Below are 21,148 nucleotides of genomic sequence, written 5' to 3'. Positions count from 1 at the left end.
TCTTTAAATACGACCTCTGTCTTCATGTCGCGACACTGGTGGAGGTGCTGGGGCATTCAACCTGAAGCAGGAAAGCGTTGTTCGGGACCGTACACAGTCCGGAGCCTCAACATCTTGTTACGACTCCAGTACATCGATTCAGTCGGCGCCTATTAGGCCTAAGTCCAGAACTCTTGACGGCATCTCCTTTCACCAACATGGCGGCCCCTTCAACGTCTGCGAATCTTCCTCCGGTCCAGGCGACTCATTCTTACCAGGTGTGATGGTTAAGGACGTTCGTCACTATGATTGTTTATAGCGGACGAGAAAGGAATAACATGAACTATTGATTTCATGGCATGGTTGGAACGGCTGACGGCGCACGGATACGCTACCGAGTGCAGCGCCGTCGAGTCGGACGTCGCGGCCAACGCAGCAGTCAGGGTCGCAACTCCTGAAGTCCAGGATCAGGCCACGGCTCACGAGGACCACACCCGGTAGGCCTCGCCCACGAACCTGCTCCCGGCCACTGCACCCAGGCAGGAGCCGTTCAGCAGGCCCCTCCTTGGACCTTGTACAGGCCGACGGACTCGACCCCGAACAGACACACCGGAGCTCGACCTGGCCGACACGTACGGGTCCCACGTCCGGCTCAGGAACGCGGCCAGGAACTCGTCCTCTCAAGCAGCGCACCGCTTCGTCTGCCTTCGTGGCCCACGTCCGATTCTGGCGCATCGCTCGGTACGGCTCGGCACCGCTCGGCGATCCTCGAATCGGCCAGCAACTCCCCTGGTACCTGGATCCTAGGCCACCCTGAACCTCGCCCGGCTCCGTGGTCTTCCGTGCACACGCCCGCGTCTCGCTCGGCCGAACGTCTCGCTCGTCCCTTGCCGATGTGCGACACTCTGGTGACACCGGCGCTTGATGGCATGGGTGCGGCTAGGGAGCAGTCAACCCGCATCGGAGACGTGATGCTCCATGCGGGGAAATGGCCAGCCCATCCAAACAGCTTGCGTCGAGACGCGATGCTCGGCGCAACCGTGACCATAAGCCAGGCCACGTTGATCGCTGTGCCGAACGGCTGACCGTGGAGACGCCTCGCCGAAATCCGCGATGCCCTCGGCAAGGAAGAGAGCAGGCCAGGCCGCGCCCCGAAATGCAGTACTCGTGCCGGCATGCTGCCCCAGCTGGTGGTTGGACGGCAGCAGCGTGGACGGCGGCGTTCCCTGGCCGGAACCTGGATCGCCTGCGTCCGACGCTTCGGCCCGCGTTCTCCCGTCTGCCGCTGCTCCGGCTCGTCCCCAGCCACAAAGCCTGCTGCCACGTAATGATCACACGTGGCCCAATCGTGGCACGCCATTTCTATGGGCCGCCGCTAGTCATCAGCTGATTGGCGCACAGTTGCCTCGTGATTGCACGTGCCTTGTCCCGCACCTTCGTCGTCGTCGTTTTTTCCCGAATCCTCACACCAGGTAACTTTTGAGACTCCTCGTGTTCCCGAAGTCTTCCGCGGAGAACCGTATGAAGATGTCGAGGACTGGCTCGACCAGTTAGAGCGGACCGCTGTGGTGAATCGTTGGAGCGTGCAAGAGAAACTTAGCCATGCCTAATTTGCAATGGAAAATAGCGCTCGCACAAGGACGAGAACAGGGAGTCTACTTCCCAAACCTGGGACAATTTCCGCCAAAAACTTCTCAAGATGTTCCTGAGTGCGGACCGACGGGATCTCGTACAACAGATGATTGACGCGCGCGTGCAACAGCCGAACGAAAGTGTCGCCATGTTCGCTGTAGATATGGCCCGTCTATTTCGCCGCGCTGACCCTGACATGCCCGGGGCAAGGACAGTTCGTCGCCTGATGCGGGGAGTTAAGGAACCGCTTTTCGCCGGCCTTGTACAAAATTTACCAACAACAGTGGATGAATTTATCAAAGAGGCGACTGTCATTGAGCGGGCGCTCCAGCAACGATGCCACCATTTTGACCGGCTGCCCGACCAAACGCCTGTTGGTGCCACCGCTCAAAACGCTGCCGTTTCCGAATGCTGTTTACGGAAAATGATTAGGCAAATCCTTCGGGAGAAGCTGCGGGCCCTCGGCCTTCCCTGTAGCGAGCCTCCAGTTGCTTCTGTTGCGAAAATCGTGCGCCAGGAACTACGGCAAGCCTTTCCATCACCGGCGCCACCACCTGAACCACGTTCATTGACCTATGCTGATATCGTCCACCGTCATCTGCCTGCCCCAGAAGAAGCACCCTTTCAGCCACGGCCCGTTACCTTGCCTTGGTGGCAGCGGAAATCTGTGCGGCGTCCTCCCGTATGCCGGACCGACTTGTGGCGCGCTGCCCACCATCGACCCCTTTGTTTCCACTGTGGCGAACCAGGCCACATCTCTCGTTACTGCCGTCATCTAGAACCCCGGTTTGGAAACTTTTCTCGTCTTGCTTCATTTTATTTCGAAGACCATCGTGACCATGGTGCTGATAACCTGCCGACCAACCAAGCGTCTTCACCAAGTCGTCGCTGGCAGCCTCCCTCACCTGCTCGAGGTCAGACTTTCCCGAATTGCCAAAGATACGCTGACGCCGTCAGAAATCGCACTCCAAGCCCATACCAGGGAAACTAACTGCCGCGACTTCCGGGGGCAAGGTTGCGAATCACCAAGACGTCAAAAAGACCCCCTTTCCTCTACACAAAGACGACGTGACGACGGAGATGACGAAGACGACGACAACCACGAGTACTAATGCCAATAAATTTGTACGAGGAACCTTAGCGTTATTATAGACGGAAACTTCGTAACAGCAGCGGTTGACACTGGTGCTGACTTCTCTATTATGAGGTAAGAGCTCGCTGACCACCTTTAGAAGGTCAAGACGCCGTGGAGTGGGCCGGGCATAAGGAGCGCTGGTGGACAGCTAATGACGCCAACCGGTAAATGCACCGCTCGGCTCGTAATCGGTGATGCGAGCTTCGTCGCCACTTTCGTCATTTTAGCGGACTGTTGTAAAGAGTTGATTTCGGGTATGGATTTTCCGCGAGAGTGCGGTGCTGGCATCAACATTCCAGAACGTATCGTCACCTTTTCCGCCCATCTATACGTCGACGCCACCACTGAAGAACAACTGCAACGTTTACATGTAGCCGATGATGTGATGCTCCTGCCGAGATTTTACTGCCTTGTGTTGGTGTTATGTGAATGGCCGTGCCGTAATAAAGTTATAGCGGAGCGAAAAGACAAGCTATTGCTTACGCAAGGTGTTTCAATAGCGAGATGCATTCCGGCACTAATTGATCGGCGTGCAGAAGTGCTCCTCACTAACTCAGCAACGAGCTTCGTCACATCCAGAAGGGCACCGCAATTGCCTACTACGACTACGTGAACCAAGGCCAGAGATTGCTTCTCTTTGCCACCGGACGACGTGGCCGTCCGAGCCTCGACACCTTTGTCTGTCAACATTTGCTCTACCATGTCACCCTCGGATAAACAGCGCCTACTAGAGCTGATACACCACTTCAAAAATTGTTTTTAGTGCACGTCGAAAGTCAAGCAAACACCACTAACCCAGCACCGAATTATTTTTGAAGAAAATACGAGATTGTTTGGACATAACCCATACCATGTGGCTCCAAAAGAACGTGAGGAGATCCAAAAGCAAATTCAAAAGATCCTCCAAGATGACGCAATAGAGCCTTCTAAAGTCCCTGGGCATCCCCCGTGGTATTGTTTAGAAAGAAAACCGGCAGCTTGTGTTTCTGTATAGATTACCGCAAGTTAAACCAAGTCATGAAGAAAGACGTCTACCCATTGCCACGCATAGATGACTCTCTTGATCGGCTGCGGCATGCACGCTATTTCTCATCGATGGACCTGCGAAGTGGCTATTGGCAAGTAGAGGTCGACGAGGGAGACCGTGACTAGTGACCTGTTGTCATTTCGTATGTGCACAGAGTGGCTCATTCATTGAAGCACGTCGCCTCGCGTTTTGAGGTCTTTGTCGTGTTCTCGGCACCTCGGAGGCTTTCGCGCATTTGTGCTCGTTCGTGTGGTGTACCAAGTGCTCATTGTTTAAAGGAGCACGAAAGGAAGTTTTTGAATTGTTTGGTAGGCATTGTCTACTTGATACTGCTCTGTTGTGGCAAGGTGTACATTGGCCAGTCGGGTCGTTGTATAAACGATCGCTTAAGGGAACATGCTTTGTCAATGATAAACGGCACGGGTTCCCATTGGCCGCTTCATTGTAAGGAATGCTCGTGTGAACCGCTATAGCACCGTACGAGAATTTCGCTAAGCAAAGACAAAGTGGCACGTCAATTGGCAGAGGCGATGTTTATTAGACTATTTGGCGAACAATGTATCAGTGTTTCATCTCCGTCAATGTATGATAATGAATTTGGTTTGCTATCTGAAAGGTTGTAATTAGAGTTGGTTGGTCTCTTCTTGTGGTTGTACGCATGCGTGAGGGATTTTTAAGACGAGCTTCGGTTCAATAAAAGTCAGTTGCGAGTGTGCGCTTTTGCGAGTCTCTTCTTTTGTCTTTTAAGTTTGCGCCAACGATGCTCTGCTCATGAAATTCTGCCTTACGTGACCTTCGCCTATCATACCGCCCGGCAGAAAACTACCGGAATGACGCCGTTTAGTTTAATACACGGGCGTGAAGTCCCTACAACGTTGGACGCTATGCTGCAGCACGAGTGTGACGACACTCATGCTGACGCCGAAGAACTCGATCAGCACGCCGAAGAAGCCCGACAGCTAGCCCGCGTGCGTATTGGTTACCAGCAACACAAAGACGCGGAATGGTACGACCTACGACATAAATTGGTGACCTGCAAACCAAGCAAAAAAGTCTGGATCCCAATACGTCAACGCGGACTTTCAGAGAAGCCATTACGAAAATACGTCAGCCTATATCGAGTCACCCAATGATTGAACGATATCAACTACGAAGTTATTCCCGACGGCAATTGCAGAGTCAGTCGCCGAAACCGCTCAACCGAGATGAGATCGGGTACATATGTGCGTTTTTATAAGGAGAGCGCCTTGGCTGCGCATCGGGACGATGCCATTTTTGGAGGGAGGCAAATGTCACGTGCGTCCCACGAAAAAATACGAAAGCGACAGCACATACGCACATTTGCACACTTTTATGCAGAACGCAAAAACGAGAAAGACGAGGAAATTTCTAGCGTGCGGTTAATAAAAATACCGACCCACTGCTGCTTTCTCGGCTTCTTCAAATACGACCTCTGTCTTAACGTCGCGACGATACATATTGTCGATTCTTAAGAAGCGTAGCTATAATATACATGCACGCTGGACAATTTACCAACGTTTTCGTTGAGGTCCTTAAGCCGCTTTCAGCTTGTGAAATAATTTTACTCGTGCTGTTCTTATATTGTGAAGTGAATCCCACTTTCCGTACCATCGCCGCATATAATTTCAATGTATGTCCCAACGTGTCTATGTATCGGCTAATGAAGCATAGAGAACACATGCGCGTTGTGAATATTGAACCGGTGCCAAATGCTTTGTTGGTTTCTGTAAATCCTCTGTACACCAATGATCAAACTTTCCAGTGTAGCCAATGGTGCTCGCGTAAGTTTGGGAATAAGATAATAATGATATGGGGGTGTAACGTCCGAAAACCACCATATGAATATGAGAGACGCCGTAGTGGAGGGCTTCGGGAATTCAGACCACCTGGGGTTTTAACGCGCACCCAAATCTAAGCACACGGGCCGACAACATTTCCGCCTCCATCGGAAATGGAGCCGCCGCAGCCGGGATTGGATCCCGTGACCTGCTGGTCAGCAGCCGAGTGCCTTATCCACTACACCAACACGGCGGGGCAGTTCAATAAGTCTTCGAAATAAAATTTTGAGACTATTGGTTTCTATTTTAGGTAAATAAATTACTGACGCCCATTTAGACAGTTGAGGTCAACACCACCTTGATTCTTCTGAAAAAATTTCACCGTAGAACGGTGGTGTTGGGCTCGAACTTCGTGCGTTCCCCGAATACCTTATGTTACCCACCCAGCGGCCGGCGACCCCTCGCCAACAAGGAAGCAGGGCCACCGGAATGCGGGACGATGACTGTCTGCTGGCCACAAAGGACGTGACAACTCCCGTGCCGCTGTCGGGCTCAATTATGGCGCCCTACAGGAGACCAAGCCAGGCTGCAGGTGGCCGGTACACGTGGAAGGTACACGTGGAAGGTACACGTACGCGTCCGCCGGACAATCAGCGGAGGCGACGGCATTGGCGCAGGGGCCAATTGTATTGATGGCTGTCAATCCGGCATCGCGGGAATTTACTCGGAGGCGCTTTTCCATGACCTGGCAACACCCGTCATCGACCATTCCGGGAACCGGTGTGAAAGAAACCCGAGTGACGGCAGAGAACCGATGAGTGGGCAAGAGGCGGTGGGTCTTCGAGGTTGTGGCGAGGAGAGACACATCTGTGCGTTTTGATTGGACTATAAGAGTGGTGCGTTTTGATTGGACTGTAAGAGTGGTTGAATGGGGGGACAGGGGATAAAACCAGGGGTGCAGGGACAGTGAAGGGAGAAGAGAAACGAATAAACGTCTCTATATCCAGATGATGTCGGAGCGGTCATTTCCTCAAGGTGCCAGCAGATGAAAAGTTCTCGTCTTCGGCTTCCTTGGCGGCAGCAGCAAATGTCGCGCAACAAGCGAGAGGCGAGTGGAAAGAACCGAAGTGGAACGTAACTGGGGGTCTACGGTGAAATGACGATGAGGGGCTTCCGCTGATAGAATATATGAAACGATGAAATCTCATTTGGTTTGATTAAACACCGTTTTGAAGATGTTTCCCTTCAAAAAATTGAAGCGCAATCTTGATAAGAAATAAATTTCAGCTGTTTCTTCCTTTTCTTCCTTGTTACAACACTAGCACAGAGGGAAAGGAGCCAGGCCATCTCTGTGTGTATATCCTATGGACCAACTTCGGTTCGCGAGAACGTAACTTTATCAAGTAACTACATTACTTTTCATGTTGAACAGTAATATTTACGCCAAGGGAACAAGAGGTGTCAATACTCGTTAAGGTAAGTGATAAATGACTTCACAAGGTAAAGTAATTGCTCGCCTTGTCAATCTGTCACGAATGAAGGGCTCCTGTCAGCATGATTGAGAAGATATCTGACCACTGGGCACGCCTATCATCGGAGCATCTGCTATTTCATCACTTTCATTCATTTCTGTATCTTTGTGGCCCCATACTCAGCTTAAAATAATTAGAGTTACGTAAGCGGAAAACATAAAATAAAAAGTTCGTGATATAACTGAGAATAATATTGATAACGTAATCTAGGGTTTTACGTGCCAAATTCACGTGATAATAGAGAAACGCTATTTTTAGCGAGTGACGAACACGCAGATAAAGTGTCTGTACCTATGGCCGCACTTGAGGTTGATGGGCTGAGCTTTCGTGATGCCATTCCGCCAAAGAAACTGAAAAGAAATTGGGAAGTCTTATTGAGAAGGGACGATTGCAACCCTTGGAAAAATGCCGATGCCGTAATGTTTTTTTTTCAGAGTGTTAGGCGTCTGTAGCTATGATATTTTTTCACAATTTTCCGCTCTAAATGCCACTGCAGAGCTGGTATATTACACTGTAAAGCAAAATGTCTGCATTATTTTGATATGTAGCTTGAAAAACGTTTTTAAAGTTCTGTCTTTCATTACCGATGCAGGGAAGTTCACGCAGTTTAACATATATTGGTCTAACAGGTGCTTCTACGAAGCCTAACCACGCTGTATTAAACTAAAGTAAATAAAATAGAAAAAAATGCAACTCATACTGATATATACATAAAATATTTTTTTATTTTGTAGCATTCTCATCAATCTAAGAATGATTGCACAGTTAGTATCCTAAATCTGCACAAAAAGAGAGGACAACCTCGCTTCTATGTAGAGGACATTATTGGCTGTGAATTTCAGTAATTCAAGAAATAAATTTGGTCTTTCCTTTCTAAGGGTACAAGAGGACACAATTTGTAAGCCGGTGCACCAGAATATAAAACACATCCGAATTCAAATACGGGGCTAAACCGCAGGTGTACTAAAGAGCTATATGCATGTATATTTTTTCAAACATAATTAGTGATTCTCTCCGTATCCTTGATCGACTGCTGCACAGCCTTCATAAGACTCTCATTGCCCGTATTCGTTACTTGGTCGTATGCTAAAAGGAGGTGATTATCATAACATACTTCCAGATATTTTATCGAGTTCAAGAGTGATATGTTCCGCAGTTATTTATTGTAACTGGGTTATTCAAAAATAAAATTTTAATTGCGCTTTTTGAAACATTAGGACATAAATATATGGCCCGCAAATGAGTGTTAACGGCTCTCTTATGCGTTTACAAGCGAATAAATAGCAATTGTATATCACCGTCAGAAGCAAAAATGCTATATCATCTGCATAAAGATGGGTGTGTACTTCATCATGACTGGGAACGGAACAGTGCTTTGTAGTGTAATATTCAGAGACAGTCTTGCTAACTTAGGCTTTAAATACGATATATTAGAAGAAATTTCGGGCCATTACGCCGTCCTTGTACACAATAATTGTCTTATCCCGCATAAACCTTACAGCTACTCTACATTCGAGATTTCAACAAAGCTGAAGATACGTCTATCTCTGATACTCTGGCAGAAAACTTTGACCATTTCCTGTCACTTAGCACTCCGTCTCCTGTCGACAGTGCTGTTAGTTATTTTGAGACAATAGTGAAATTCTGCATCAATAATTACATACCAATAAAAAGAAAACAGGTGAATAACAATCTGCCTTGGATTAACAAAAATATATTGCATTTATCTCGCCATGTTGCCAGACTGCGTAAAACCAGACATGCTGACCCTGTGATTCAAGCTTCCTTTGAGAAAGCCAAGGTGGAACTTTGCGATTGCACAAAAAACGCTAAATACCTCTTCTTTTCTCCACAACTTCTTTTATTACTTAAATCCAATCCCCGCAGGTACTCGACTTCAGTCTTGCCTAGTACAACAACCAGTTCGTCTTTCAATAGTAATGATACCACTACAAACGACCTCAACATAGCTTTTAATGCATTTAACTTTAATTTGCAGCCAGTTTTCGCCCTCGACAATCATGTTGTTTCAATTCTTAATCATGACGTACAAACCAATAAACTAGGTAATATTGTAATAATCACTGAAGGTGTATTGAACCCAATCTTGAATCTCGACGCCAAAAAATGTTCCGGCTCTGACGGCAGACCTAATTCTCTCGTTGTGAGATACTCCGCGAAGATAGCGCGTTACTTCACTGTAATTTTCCAGAAATCCCTAGTCTGTGGTGAAGTGCCATATCATGGAAAACATTGAAAGTTTTGCCTTTGTATAAATCTGGTGATAAACAATTCTGATCTAATTACAGGCCAATATCTCTTACACCACAGTCATGCAAGAGGTTGGAACACATTATTAACAAGCATATCATTGAATTCCTTGACTCCAATGAAGTTCTAACGTCTGCTCAGCACGGTTTCCTTCGTGGCTACAGCACGGTTACAAAATTAGTCGATTTTCTTCATGACGTCACCTTTAACCTCAACATACGAAATCAAATATGGACAATTTTCATTGACTTCTCTAAAGCTTTCGACTCTGTTCTTCATTCTAAGTTGTTAGTGAAATTAGATACCATACTCAATAATTCCCATCTTGTTTCTTAGATCGCCAGTTTCTTTCATTATCGCTCACAATTTGTTTCCTTCAACTCAGTGGATTCATCCCCTGTTGACGTCACGTCAGGTGTTCCTCAGGGATCTGTACTAGGCCCATTATTATTCCTCATATATATTGTGAGCGCTTACTATGTATTTCATCTTCATCTGTATGACCAAATCATTGTAGTGATCACCATCGTATGTCCCGTGGACTTGCTCTCTGGCTCGTGCGTGTGGATTAAAAAGATAACCTGGTTACTGCTGTACCGGACGTGGTCTCATAAGTGGTGGAGCGTGCTTCGATTCCCACATCCTCCTGCTCTACCCGTCAACCCTGGAGCTCCGGTCTGGTCGACGGTTGTGCCCTCAAGCAACAACGATGGTAGAACCCAACGCGTCAGCTGCTGCAACCGCTCCTTCTCAGCCACTTAGGCTTCACTTCACCGTGAGTACCTCTTACCGAGACCCTCCGGTATTTTCTGGCATTCGCAGCGAAGACGTCGAAGAATGGCGGGACAGTTATGATTGAACCAGCGTTTGTAAATATTGGGACGAGGCGCACAAACTTCGCTACTTTCCTTTTTACCTCGGTGGCGTCGCTTAAACCTGGTATTACAAACACGAGAGCGACTTCTCCTATTGGCAGACCTTCACGGGGCATCTCCGTTAGGTATTTGGCACGTCTGCAGGATGCTCTGCGGTAGCGAAACAGAAGCTCGCAACCCGCATCTAGGGGGACGACGAATCGTATACGTCCTACATTGAAGATATGCTGGCTGTCTGTCATCCAGCACAAAATGACATGGTGGAGGCCGATCGCATTCGACATCTACTGAAAGGTATCAACTCTGTGACCTTCAATGCACTCGGGATCTAGAATCCAACTACCGTCCGGGACTTCACCACTACATGCCAACGCCGGGACGCGCTTCATTCCATGCGCCTTCCACACGCCCCCTGTTACACTCGCTTTACCGGAGAGCATGAATTGTGGGACCTTATCCGCACAATTGTCATAAAAGAACTCCACGGCCTTATTCCAGGCAACCCAACCATTGCGTCTGTCCACACACCTCCTCCCTACCTGCGTGAGATAATCAAGAGAGAACTGGCATCAATAACAAGCGCTGCACATTCCCCGTCTCCTGTGCACTTCCCTGTGCCTTCGTACGCAGAAGTTGCATCACGGGCCCCTGCACCACTTCCAAGCGTGTCTGCGGATTCAGATGCAACCATGTGGCTGCGATGACAACGCACGTCACTGGTTCATCTGCTTCGTCATTCTCATAGTGTATGCCAGAGGAAGATGCATCTCCTGCTCTCAAGGCCACTTTGTGTAAACATCTCAACCCAACGCAAACTGATGCTTTGCTAGCGTTATTAATTAAGCACAAAACTTGCCTTGACGTTTTTTCGGAAGGTCAGCGGCAAACAACAGTGACCGCCCATCGTATCGACACTGATGGATCCCGTCTCATTCGCCGCCGCCCTTGTCGTGCGTCAGCTTCTGAACGCAAGCTTATAGAAGGACAAGTCAACGACATGCTCGCGCGCATCGTCATCAGGCCTTCGACAAGCGCATGGTCTTCTCCTGTCGTAGTAGTAAAAAAATGCCTCGGTACGGTTTTGCATTGATTACAGATCACTCATCAAAATTAGTCGTAAGGACGTCTACCGAATGCCTCGCATTGATGATGCTCTTAATACTTTGCAAGGTGCCGAGTACTTTTCAAGTCTCCACTTGCGCTCTGGTTATTGGCAGATTCCAATGCACGAGTCTGATAAAGAGAAGACTGCGTTTGCTACGCCAGATGGGCTCTTTGAATTCAATGTGATGCCTTTCGGCATGATCAATGCCCCAGCCACATTCGAACGAATGATAGACATGGTACTGCGGGGATTAAAATGGAAGACCTGCCTTTGTTACCTGGACGACATTGTCATCTTTTCGTCCAGCTTCTCACAGCACCTGGAACGGCTAGACGAAGTCTTCAGATGTTTAGCTAAGGCCGGTCTCCAGCTCAACACTAAGAAGTGTCGGTTTGCGTGTCACAGCATCAAGGTATTAGGTGGTGTTGTCAGTAAACAAGGCCTTGAGGCCGATCCCGACAAGGTTGTCGCGGTACTGCACTTTCCTACACCAACCACACCCAAAGATCTCCGCAGCTTCCTTGGCTTGCCTTCGTATTTTCGCTACTTTGTACATGGTTTCACTACTATTGCGGCTCTTCTGCACAAACTTCTGACCACGAGCGCACACTTTGTCTGGTCGGATGACTGCGAAGCCGCTTTTCACATCCTCAAGCGATGCCTCACATCACGGCCAGTGCTTCGCCCTTTCGACCCTGCAGCACCTACTGTTCTACACATTGACGCACGTAGACTAGGCATCGGTGCTGTCCTTCAGCGGAACCACGCTTCCGAAGAACAAGTCGTGGCCTACGCGAGCCGTACTCTGTCATTTGCTGAGCGAATTACTGAGCAAGAATGTCTCACCATCGTGTGGTCCGTACAAAAGTTTCGTCCTTATATACACGGCCGGCAATTGACAACAGTGAATGACCATCATGCTCTGTGTTGGTTATGATCTCTCAAAGATTTGTTGGGACGCCTTGGCCGTTGGGTACTACGATTGCAAGAGTATGACTACAGCATCACTTATAGGTCGGGTCGAAAGCACCAAGATGCCGACGCTTTGTCACGTTGCCCGCGCTCGCAAAGCGCCGAAGTGTCACCTTCCATCTGTTTGTCACCGCCCACCAAATTGACCGAAGAGACGGCTGCTGCTTCGAAACAGCCAGTTGCCTCGGCAGACTTTCTTTCGTCCACAAATCTCGCCTCGCTTCAACATGCCGATACCTACTGCCGCACAATCATCGATCGGCTCACTGGCTTATCGTGTGCTCCAAACAGTCGCCTAAGACGACAACTTGTACGTTTCAAGTCTTAAGATGGAACATTATGTCGCCAAATTTACCATCCTCTCGGTAACCGATGGGTTCCCGTCATTTTTCGCTCACTTCGTCTAGAAGTTCTACAAGCGTTTTATGAAGATGCGACAGCCGGCCACTTAGGGTTCCACAACACTTACGACCACCTCAAAACTCGCTGCTTTTGGCTTGGCCTCTCCACTTCTGTCGCCAAGTACGCCACTTCCCGCGCGTCATGCCAGCACCGAAAACGTACCACGTCTCTTCCCACGGGGCCTTTGCAACCACTACCGTGCCCGTTCACTCCCTTTGAATTTGTGGGCATAGACTTATACCGACCTCTTCCGCTTACGCCAGCCGATAAACGTTGGACTGTTACTGCCGTAGATCACCTTACTCGCTACGCGGAGACGGCAGCTCTTTCGTCTTGTGCTACCTCTGAAGTAACTGATTTTTTTCTTCGCGCTACTATAATACGACATGGCGCACAGCATGTGATCCTTATTTACCGTGGCAAGACATTTCTTTCACATGCCCTTGCTGAAGTCCTCCAGGCTTCTAACACCATCCACAAGACCAAATCATCGTATCAACCAGAAACAAATTGTCTGACTGAGCGTTTTCACCAAACTTTGTCCGACATGATATCTATGTACGTGCAACCGGATGACAAAAACTGGGACACTATACTTCCTTTCATCACATTCACATATAATACTGCCAGACAGCGTTGGACAAATTTCAGCCCTTTTTTTCTCGTGTACGGCCGTGTACCGACTTTTGTTTTGGACACCACCTTTTTTGTCCACATCTTCCAATCCATCTTCATCTCTCCCGAAAGAGTTCACCGCTCGCGTCGCCCACTGCAGTTACATCGCACACGCCTACACCGCTACCATTCAGGACAAGAGAAAATTCGACATTGATGCAAAGCGTCGAGTTGTTGTGTTCCACCCAGAAGACAAAGTCCTTTTGTGGACACCTGTTCGTGCACCTGGGCTCTGCGAAAAATTTCTTCACCGATATGCCGGTCCCTACATCCTCCTGGAACGAACATCTGAAGTCAACTATCGCGTTGTTCCTGTCAATGCGGCACCTAATCGCCATCGCCGCCACACCGAGATCTCCCACGTCTCTCGACTGAAACGATATATTCGGCGTCCTAACCCTTTCTAACTTGCTGCGCTCTTTCGCGAAGGGGGGAAAATAGTGTGAGCGCTGACTATGTACTTCATCTTCATCTGTATGACCAAACCATTGTAGCTTTGGGTGCACGTTAAAGAACCCCAGGCGGTCAAAATTTCCGGAGCCCTCCACTACGGCGTCTCTCATAATCATATGGTGGTTTTGGGACATTAAACCTCACAAATCAATCAATCAATCAACCAACCAAACCATCGTAGCGATCATCATCGTATGTCACGTGGGCTGGCTCTCTGGCTCGTGCATCTGGATTAAAAGGTAGCCTGCTTACTGCCGTATCGGACGTGGTCTCATAATATTACTAATTTATCTCACTGCACCTCATTTAAATAAGACTTTATTCTTATGATTGCGTATTATATGAACCCATTTATTCAGTGGAAGGTCATCACCATCTTTCACAATCCCTCATTTCTTTCTGCTCTTGCTGTGAAACATGGCAGATGAACGTCAATTGCGTAAAAACTGTCGTCATGTAATTTACCGATGCACAGAATCTGTTTTCTTTTAATTATTACTTATATGGTTTACAACTTGAAAGAGTCTCACAATATAAATATTTGGGTGTGATTCTGATAAAACAGCCTTCCTTGACCAACCACATCGAATGTATCAGCGCGAAAGCTCTAAAAGAAGATAGGTTATTTGCGCCGTAGTTTGGCTAAATCCCGCCGTGATACCAAACTACTTCTGTATAAAACGTTGATTCTCCCTATTCTAGAATACGCATCTGTCGTTTGGTACCCTCACAAACAATGTAAGCTAACAATTCTCAATAGCATTCAACGTAAGGCTATCCTCTTCATATGCCGTAACTACAGCCACAACTTCTCTGCAACACAGGCTCTGCATTCACTGAACATTGTACCATTACAATCCCGTTATTGCACCGAATCTCTAAAACTATTATATACAGTAATCAACTCCTCTCTTGGCATCTTTGGTGGTATTTACATCGCATTTATGGAAAAATCTTGCACCCACAGCTTCCACATCTTGAACATAAAGCCTTTATTTGCTCGTACTAACATATTCAAGTTTAGTTTTTTATCCCGCGTACAATAGACCTTTGGAATTTCCTACCGCGCAGCTTTCGTTCACTATCATTACAAAACTTCATCGATGCCGCTATGGCCCATTTATAAAATAGGTAAAGATCGTGTTTGCAATACCATAGTGATGTTTTCTTGTGGATTGCTGTTATATAATTTAGTTTTATTGTTGTTTTATTGTTGCTTTATTGTTGTCGCTTAGTTTGTATTGGTTTTGTGTAACTCTTATACTCCTGCTATAGCCCTACATTAGGGCTGCAGTATATTCAAATAAATAAATAAATACACAAAAAGAATAAGCTAGTTAACAGCTCCCTCACGAGCTCCTGGTTACCTGGAATGTATATTTGATAAATGACACTTTAGTAAGCAATAAAACACCCTCCTAAGTTAAAACTCCGTAAACTACCTTACCGTATATTCAGAGCTATCATAAATTTTAAGTGATCCCATAACATTTTATGATCTTCTCTTTGGTAAGCTTTCTACTGAGATCATTGTTGCCTTCTCTTTCTTTTTTGTTGCTCGCGCGGATAGGCACTACAGTGTGCGAAGCACGCAGACCCTACAGCGTAGACAGAGTGACACGGGCGTGTTTGATTTCATCTCGACATAATCTGAGATGATGTTGCATGGGTACTTTCAAATGCTGTGTGGCTAACCTATGCACCGAACTTGATTCGTACCGGCCTTGATATCAGGAGAAAATGTTCGTGCGACCACGAAATCATGATGTGGTGTGGAAGCAAGGCTGACTGCGTGCATCACCGGGGGTTCTTCAACGTGTATATGAACGTGACGCTAACAGGAGTATCTACCGATAGTATGGAAAGCTGGGCCAGTTAGTTTGAGAAGATACTTGTAACATTTCAGCGCACACAGAGTGAACTGTGTGTGCGTGCTGAAAAGGTAATAATAAAAGAGTATCTAGCCTCGATTTGTACCTGCCTTGAGTGCCAAACTCAATCTGTACCGGCTTTCATTGCAAGAGAAAAATGTCCGTGAGACCTAGAGATCATAATGTGGTGTCATGCTCATCCATACGCATGCATACGGAGAGGCAGTGCTCAAGGTGAAGGCTTGAAAGCAAGACTGACTGCGTGTGTAAGTCCGAGCCACAGCTGCTTCAACAACACCAAGCTGGAGATCTTGCATCATTTCGACAAAAATTTAATGAAAACAAAAAATAGATATCTCTAACTCCGTTTTCATTCTCTCATTCTTAGCGTTCTGAAAGTTATCTGGTTTTACTATATGGTAATGCAAGGAGCAATTGAGCATATCCTAAGTAGCGCTCACAAAAACAATGTACAAGCACAATGTCCTGTTCGTACCCAAACATAATGCTTGACGCTCAGTGAACACGAAACCCTAAAAGCAGCATGCTTCTCTAATATCCCCACCGACACAAAAGAGCAAGAACTAAAAACAAGCAAACAAACAAACAAAAACACATATGCTTCTTTTGAAACACCAAGGGTGCGCCTATGACTGCAAGACATTTAGTGCGGAATGCTGCAGGCTGTCCGGCGCAGTATGCCTAAAAAAACTGTCAAATCATCGACAGTCGTCGCGTCGAGATAACGCTGCAAAACCGCGTTCTTTTAATTACGCACATAGGGGAAGAGACACGTACAAAGTGTGTGAACCGTTCTTTTTATTCTATTATGTTACTTGCTTCGTGACTTAATACGTCATGGTGGGACTTGAATCCTTCAAGGCCGATTCGCCTCGCGGTGTCCTTCAAGCGAACTAAATCGTTGGTGTCCAAAAAAGCTGCATATGGCATTCGCGGTGGTTTCGCTAGATTCATATATAAATCTTACATGATGTGACGTGAATAGACAACGAAAGTAAATGACACAGGCAAACATGATAATCACAATATGCATGGCATGTATATCATCACTGTATTCTATACTCACAGCACCCTCGCGGCAGTTTTGATAGCTACACATATACCAAAATTGGTATCAATCGACTGTGAATTGACGACCAAGGTAAATGACTCGTTTAAACATGATAAGTATAACATGGAATTCTTAATTGTACGACATAATTTAAGTTCGCCTCGTGAAGTTGCGCTGGATTTAAGGTGACATATACACTTTCCTCATTTATGCTTCGCATATCATCGATTGCCACTGTACGTAGGATCGGCCAATTTTTTCTAGATTTTGTCGATCTACTGTTACTGTGCAAATGGCATGTGTGATCACATATGAAAGATTAGTGTTAAATTAGTGTTGAGTGTGTCTGTGCCTTTTGTGTCCTAGTCGTGGTGCGCTATACCTATATGAATGTAGTCATTTGAAAAACTGCTGTCAGTACACAGAAACACATAATTCAAAATCAACAACAGCCTTCTTGGGCTGAGTTGGTTCATAGTGGTTGTATGAAGTAACAGCAGATAGAGGCACAATGAACCGGAAAGAGCGCTCTTTCCTCCTTTTTTGTCTCTTCCTATATAACGTAGTCATACTGTTGGTACAACCATTACAAATATGTTTGACGGAATTAAAAAAAGCTGCTTTTCCACAAAGGCGAAGCCAAAATCAAAATTTTACCATACCGGAAGGTTGCGTAGAAGGGCAAGTAGACGGAAACGGGCCTGGCTTTTCTCACGCACAAATGACGCACGAAACGTGCTTCCAAGTACAGGTGCAAGCAAAGAAGTGTCGGAGTTGTTATTTCGCTGTGTCTGAAAAGCACGCCATTTTTGCAAACGAAGACTGTGCAACAATCGCAGTGGCATTTCGCACCCGGTAACTAAAACGGATTCCTTCCAGTGACAGTTCAAGGCAAGGAGGAAGGAAAGCTAAAAAGAGGCCCTCGCTATGCGTGCTGCACAGTGAAAAGTGTGGTAGAAGTCACGTGCGTGTACAGGAAAGTTGTGGGTCAATGTGGGCCCACCTCCGTCTCGTGCGCCAGCGAAAGGGAGGTGGCGGGCAGTGGTAGACTCGCTGCCGGCTCCTCATCGCTGGCGTCCGTTGCGCATGCTCGAGCCGCTGTGGCATGCCCACAATAGAGAGGAGGAGTCCTCTACTCTTACCTACTTCCGTCTTCAGAAGATGTGACGTGACGGTCTCTCCGCAGCTTATTCCTTCCTCCATGGCGCAAGGCATCCAAGACCTAGTATTCTCTTCACCGCGAGATAAGGCGCGCGAGCGAGCGTCCACCTCTCCTCTCCACGGGGCAAAGTACGCATGAGAGAAGAGAGCACGTGCTGCCGCATTGTGACATTGTGGCGACGCACGCTTAATGCGCCATTGTGCTAGTAATTCTGAAAACACGATATCCCCCCCCCCCCTAGATGCACTTCACCAGCGTTAAGCGGTAGATATAAATTGTTTGCCGTTTGAACGTTGGAGATAGATAGATACATATGTGGGGTTTACCGTCCCGAAATCACCATACGATTATGAGAGACGCCGTAGTGGAGGGCTCCAGAAATTTTTACCACCTGGTGTTATTTAACGTGCAAACAAATCTGAGCACAAGGGTCTGCAACATTTTCGCCTCCATCGAAAATGCACCCGCCACAACCGGGATTTCTTCCCGAGACTTGCGGGTCAGCAGCCGAGTATCTTAGCCACTAGACCACCGCGGCAAGAGGTCGAACGTTGAAGGACGTGCTCCTATGTGGCTCCGCGGTTTATGCCCCACAGTCATCAATCAGAAGTTACGCGTTAGATTCAGCGCGCCGGAGTCTTTTTGTGTATATTTTTTTGTTCTTTCGATTTCATATATACAGGTACGTATACATATACGGTGAGTGACGGCGACATCGACGCCTGCGGGCAAAATCCAGCCGAGAGTGTTCATATAATTGCTATCACATTAAAATGCGGTTTCTCGGGGATTCATTATTCGACCACTTCTTCTATTATTATATATAAACGATATATTAAACATTCTGTTACCATCGGATGTAAGTTTTACGCCGATGACACTAATGTATTTTTTCAAGAGAGAAGATAATATTCAATTGCATGATAATAAATGTCTCAGTAATTCATTCGAGCGACTTATCGTAAACTGAAGCGAAGTACTAAATAGCTGAAGAGACAGTGGGATTGGGCGTGTTGGTATAACATCATAAAGGGGGCCAAGGTAAGGTCTCTTTTCCTGTCCCCTCCTGCCCTGTCGTTTGCGCTGGTAAGCACCCTTTATGATGTTACTAAATAGCTAAATACAGGACTTTAGGTTTCCGACATAAGCCCAACCGGATTGATAAAGACTTCAAATAATGAGATGAGATAATCGAGCGTTCAAGAATGCTTGAATTTCCCGCTGTTCCTTTTTAAGAAACTCTCATCGGGTCCTCTCACGTTGATAAGCCTACAGGACTCATCTCATGGTCAATAGTTATAATAAGTAGAGTAAAACAACTTTTTGCTACGACGGTTATACTATCAGCTATGATACTCACTAAGTCTTTCCTCTTCACAATACTACCTCTTTGTATAATGAACAAGAACAAATATTATTACATTGTATACAGAACAAAAACCTATTTAGCGTGTTATTGAAAATGTGCATTAGGCAACTCACTGTGCTACTTTTCAAGGTAGATATTGTAATGGAATACAACACACACTGAAAGAAATGATAGGCATTTCAATTTTTCAGAAAATAGAGTAACGTCAAGAGAATTTTCATTGACGATTTCTGGAGAAGGGGCACATTTGAGAAACTATAATGATCATGTATGATGAGCTATGGCCCGTCAAACAATTTTACGAAATTGCACACTTCTTAAAGCATCAACCCACCGTCATAAATATGGTACAAAAAACGAAGCACCTAAAAATCTTCAAGAAACAGCTATATGCAAACCTTCCAGTTATTCAGAAATAATCTTGTTTTTTGTTAAAGTTTCTATTTGCAATTGAGTTGTCATCTTGTATGCAAGCACTACGCTTGTATAATTTCATTCATCTCGAATATTTATTACCATATATGTAAAGTAGATTAGTTACGCGCAAACATTTTCTTCTGAAATGGTCTTTGTTGTTTGAGTGATGTGTGTCTAGAAAGAAGAGCGACACTCACACAGTCGTTCGTGTTTGTTTGTCGCCCTCCTGGGCAAAAGAAAATTACAACTTGTTATTTGTCATTGAGGAAAAGAAATAAATAAATATCAAAACATGTAATCAGCTTGCTTTTCTTTTGTAGATGGAAGTATTTGTTGGTGAGTGTACTTTGGTCAAAAGGTCATTAAGGGTCATCACTATCACTGAACACGTACATTGTTTAAGAAGGGCATGTAGTTTATATGATTTCCGTAAACTGTTCGTCAGCCCGCGTTCGTCCTCTATGATTCTATTTTGTTGTCTCGTCAGAAACGCCGTTTATGTTTTCCCAACATGGTAAATACGAAGTGACTATATAGATTTCTGGAACGATAAAAAAGACAGGACGACTGCCAAGACACTCCGGACAATCTTCTTTACATGCCCTGCCTTCTCGCCGCAGTTGCATATGCCAATGAGCAACTTTTAAGCTCGTAACCGCAACGACCAGCCACTCTTTTCTACAGGAGCTCCTTGCCGCAGAGACCATATTTTGGCATACACCATTCTATGCAGCCAAAGTGAATAATTTGGTGATTGTGTGAGTCGGGTGCACGTATACCTTTACAGAAGTGACTGTTTATGCAGTAATGACAAAAAAAAACGAGTCACTGAAATGTTTATTTCATTTTCGGTACGACATCCGCATACTAAAACGGCAGGAGGACGGCTACAATATTATTCTTTCTAAAACTGTTGCCTAAGTCTGTCCAATAAAGTGAATTCGAGAAAAAGAACGTCCTTACCAGCGCCGATAGATAAAGCGGCCAGCCCCCCAATCCAGTAAGTATCGTAGGGGTTGCTTGTGCTTTGTGGGCCACTGGCGTCGGTCCAATCCTTGATCCATACCAACTGCCAGGACGCAGCCGCTGCGCTTGCTGCCAGTAACAAGACTCCTGGCCACAGCCAGAAGCCACACATTCTAAACGTGGTCCACAAGACTTCGGCCGCACTCTGCGATACATAACCGAAGGTGGGTTTACTGATGATAATGCACATCATAGAAGTATAAGTCAAATGCAAAGGGTAAAAATTTCACGCCATACGCGCTCTCGCAATCAACGTTACTTGCTTGTCCGTTATTTTCTTTGATATATTGCTTGACTTTTCTCCATAAATACTATCTACTCGGACCAACAGAAGTTTTATTCAACAACACTTGTGGCATAGAAGTATGCTATTA

At 46.4% G+C, this 21,148-nt stretch overlaps 1 protein-coding gene across 1 annotated transcript in view; it reads right to left on the bottom strand.

The window, feature by feature from the left end:
* LOC119165528 (ATP-binding cassette sub-family C member 2) overlaps positions 1 to 20,913 on the bottom strand; it is a 286,281-nt gene extending 265,368 nt beyond the window's left edge. Inside the window, exon 1 of the mRNA XM_037417681.2 lies at positions 20,712 to 20,913. Coding sequence (XP_037273578.2) covers positions 20,712 to 20,886 — 175 coding nt within the window. The 5' untranslated portion in view covers positions 20,887 to 20,913. The remainder of the gene's footprint in view (positions 1 to 20,711) is intronic.
* Positions 20,914 to 21,148: the final 235 nt, after the last annotated feature.

This window comes from Rhipicephalus microplus, chromosome 9, assembly GCF_043290135.1.
Source record: "Rhipicephalus microplus isolate Deutch F79 chromosome 9, USDA_Rmic, whole genome shotgun sequence".
Classification (NCBI taxonomy): Eukaryota; Metazoa; Arthropoda; class Arachnida; order Ixodida; family Ixodidae; genus Rhipicephalus; species Rhipicephalus microplus.
This window is presented reverse-complemented; position numbering and strand designations above follow the sequence as displayed.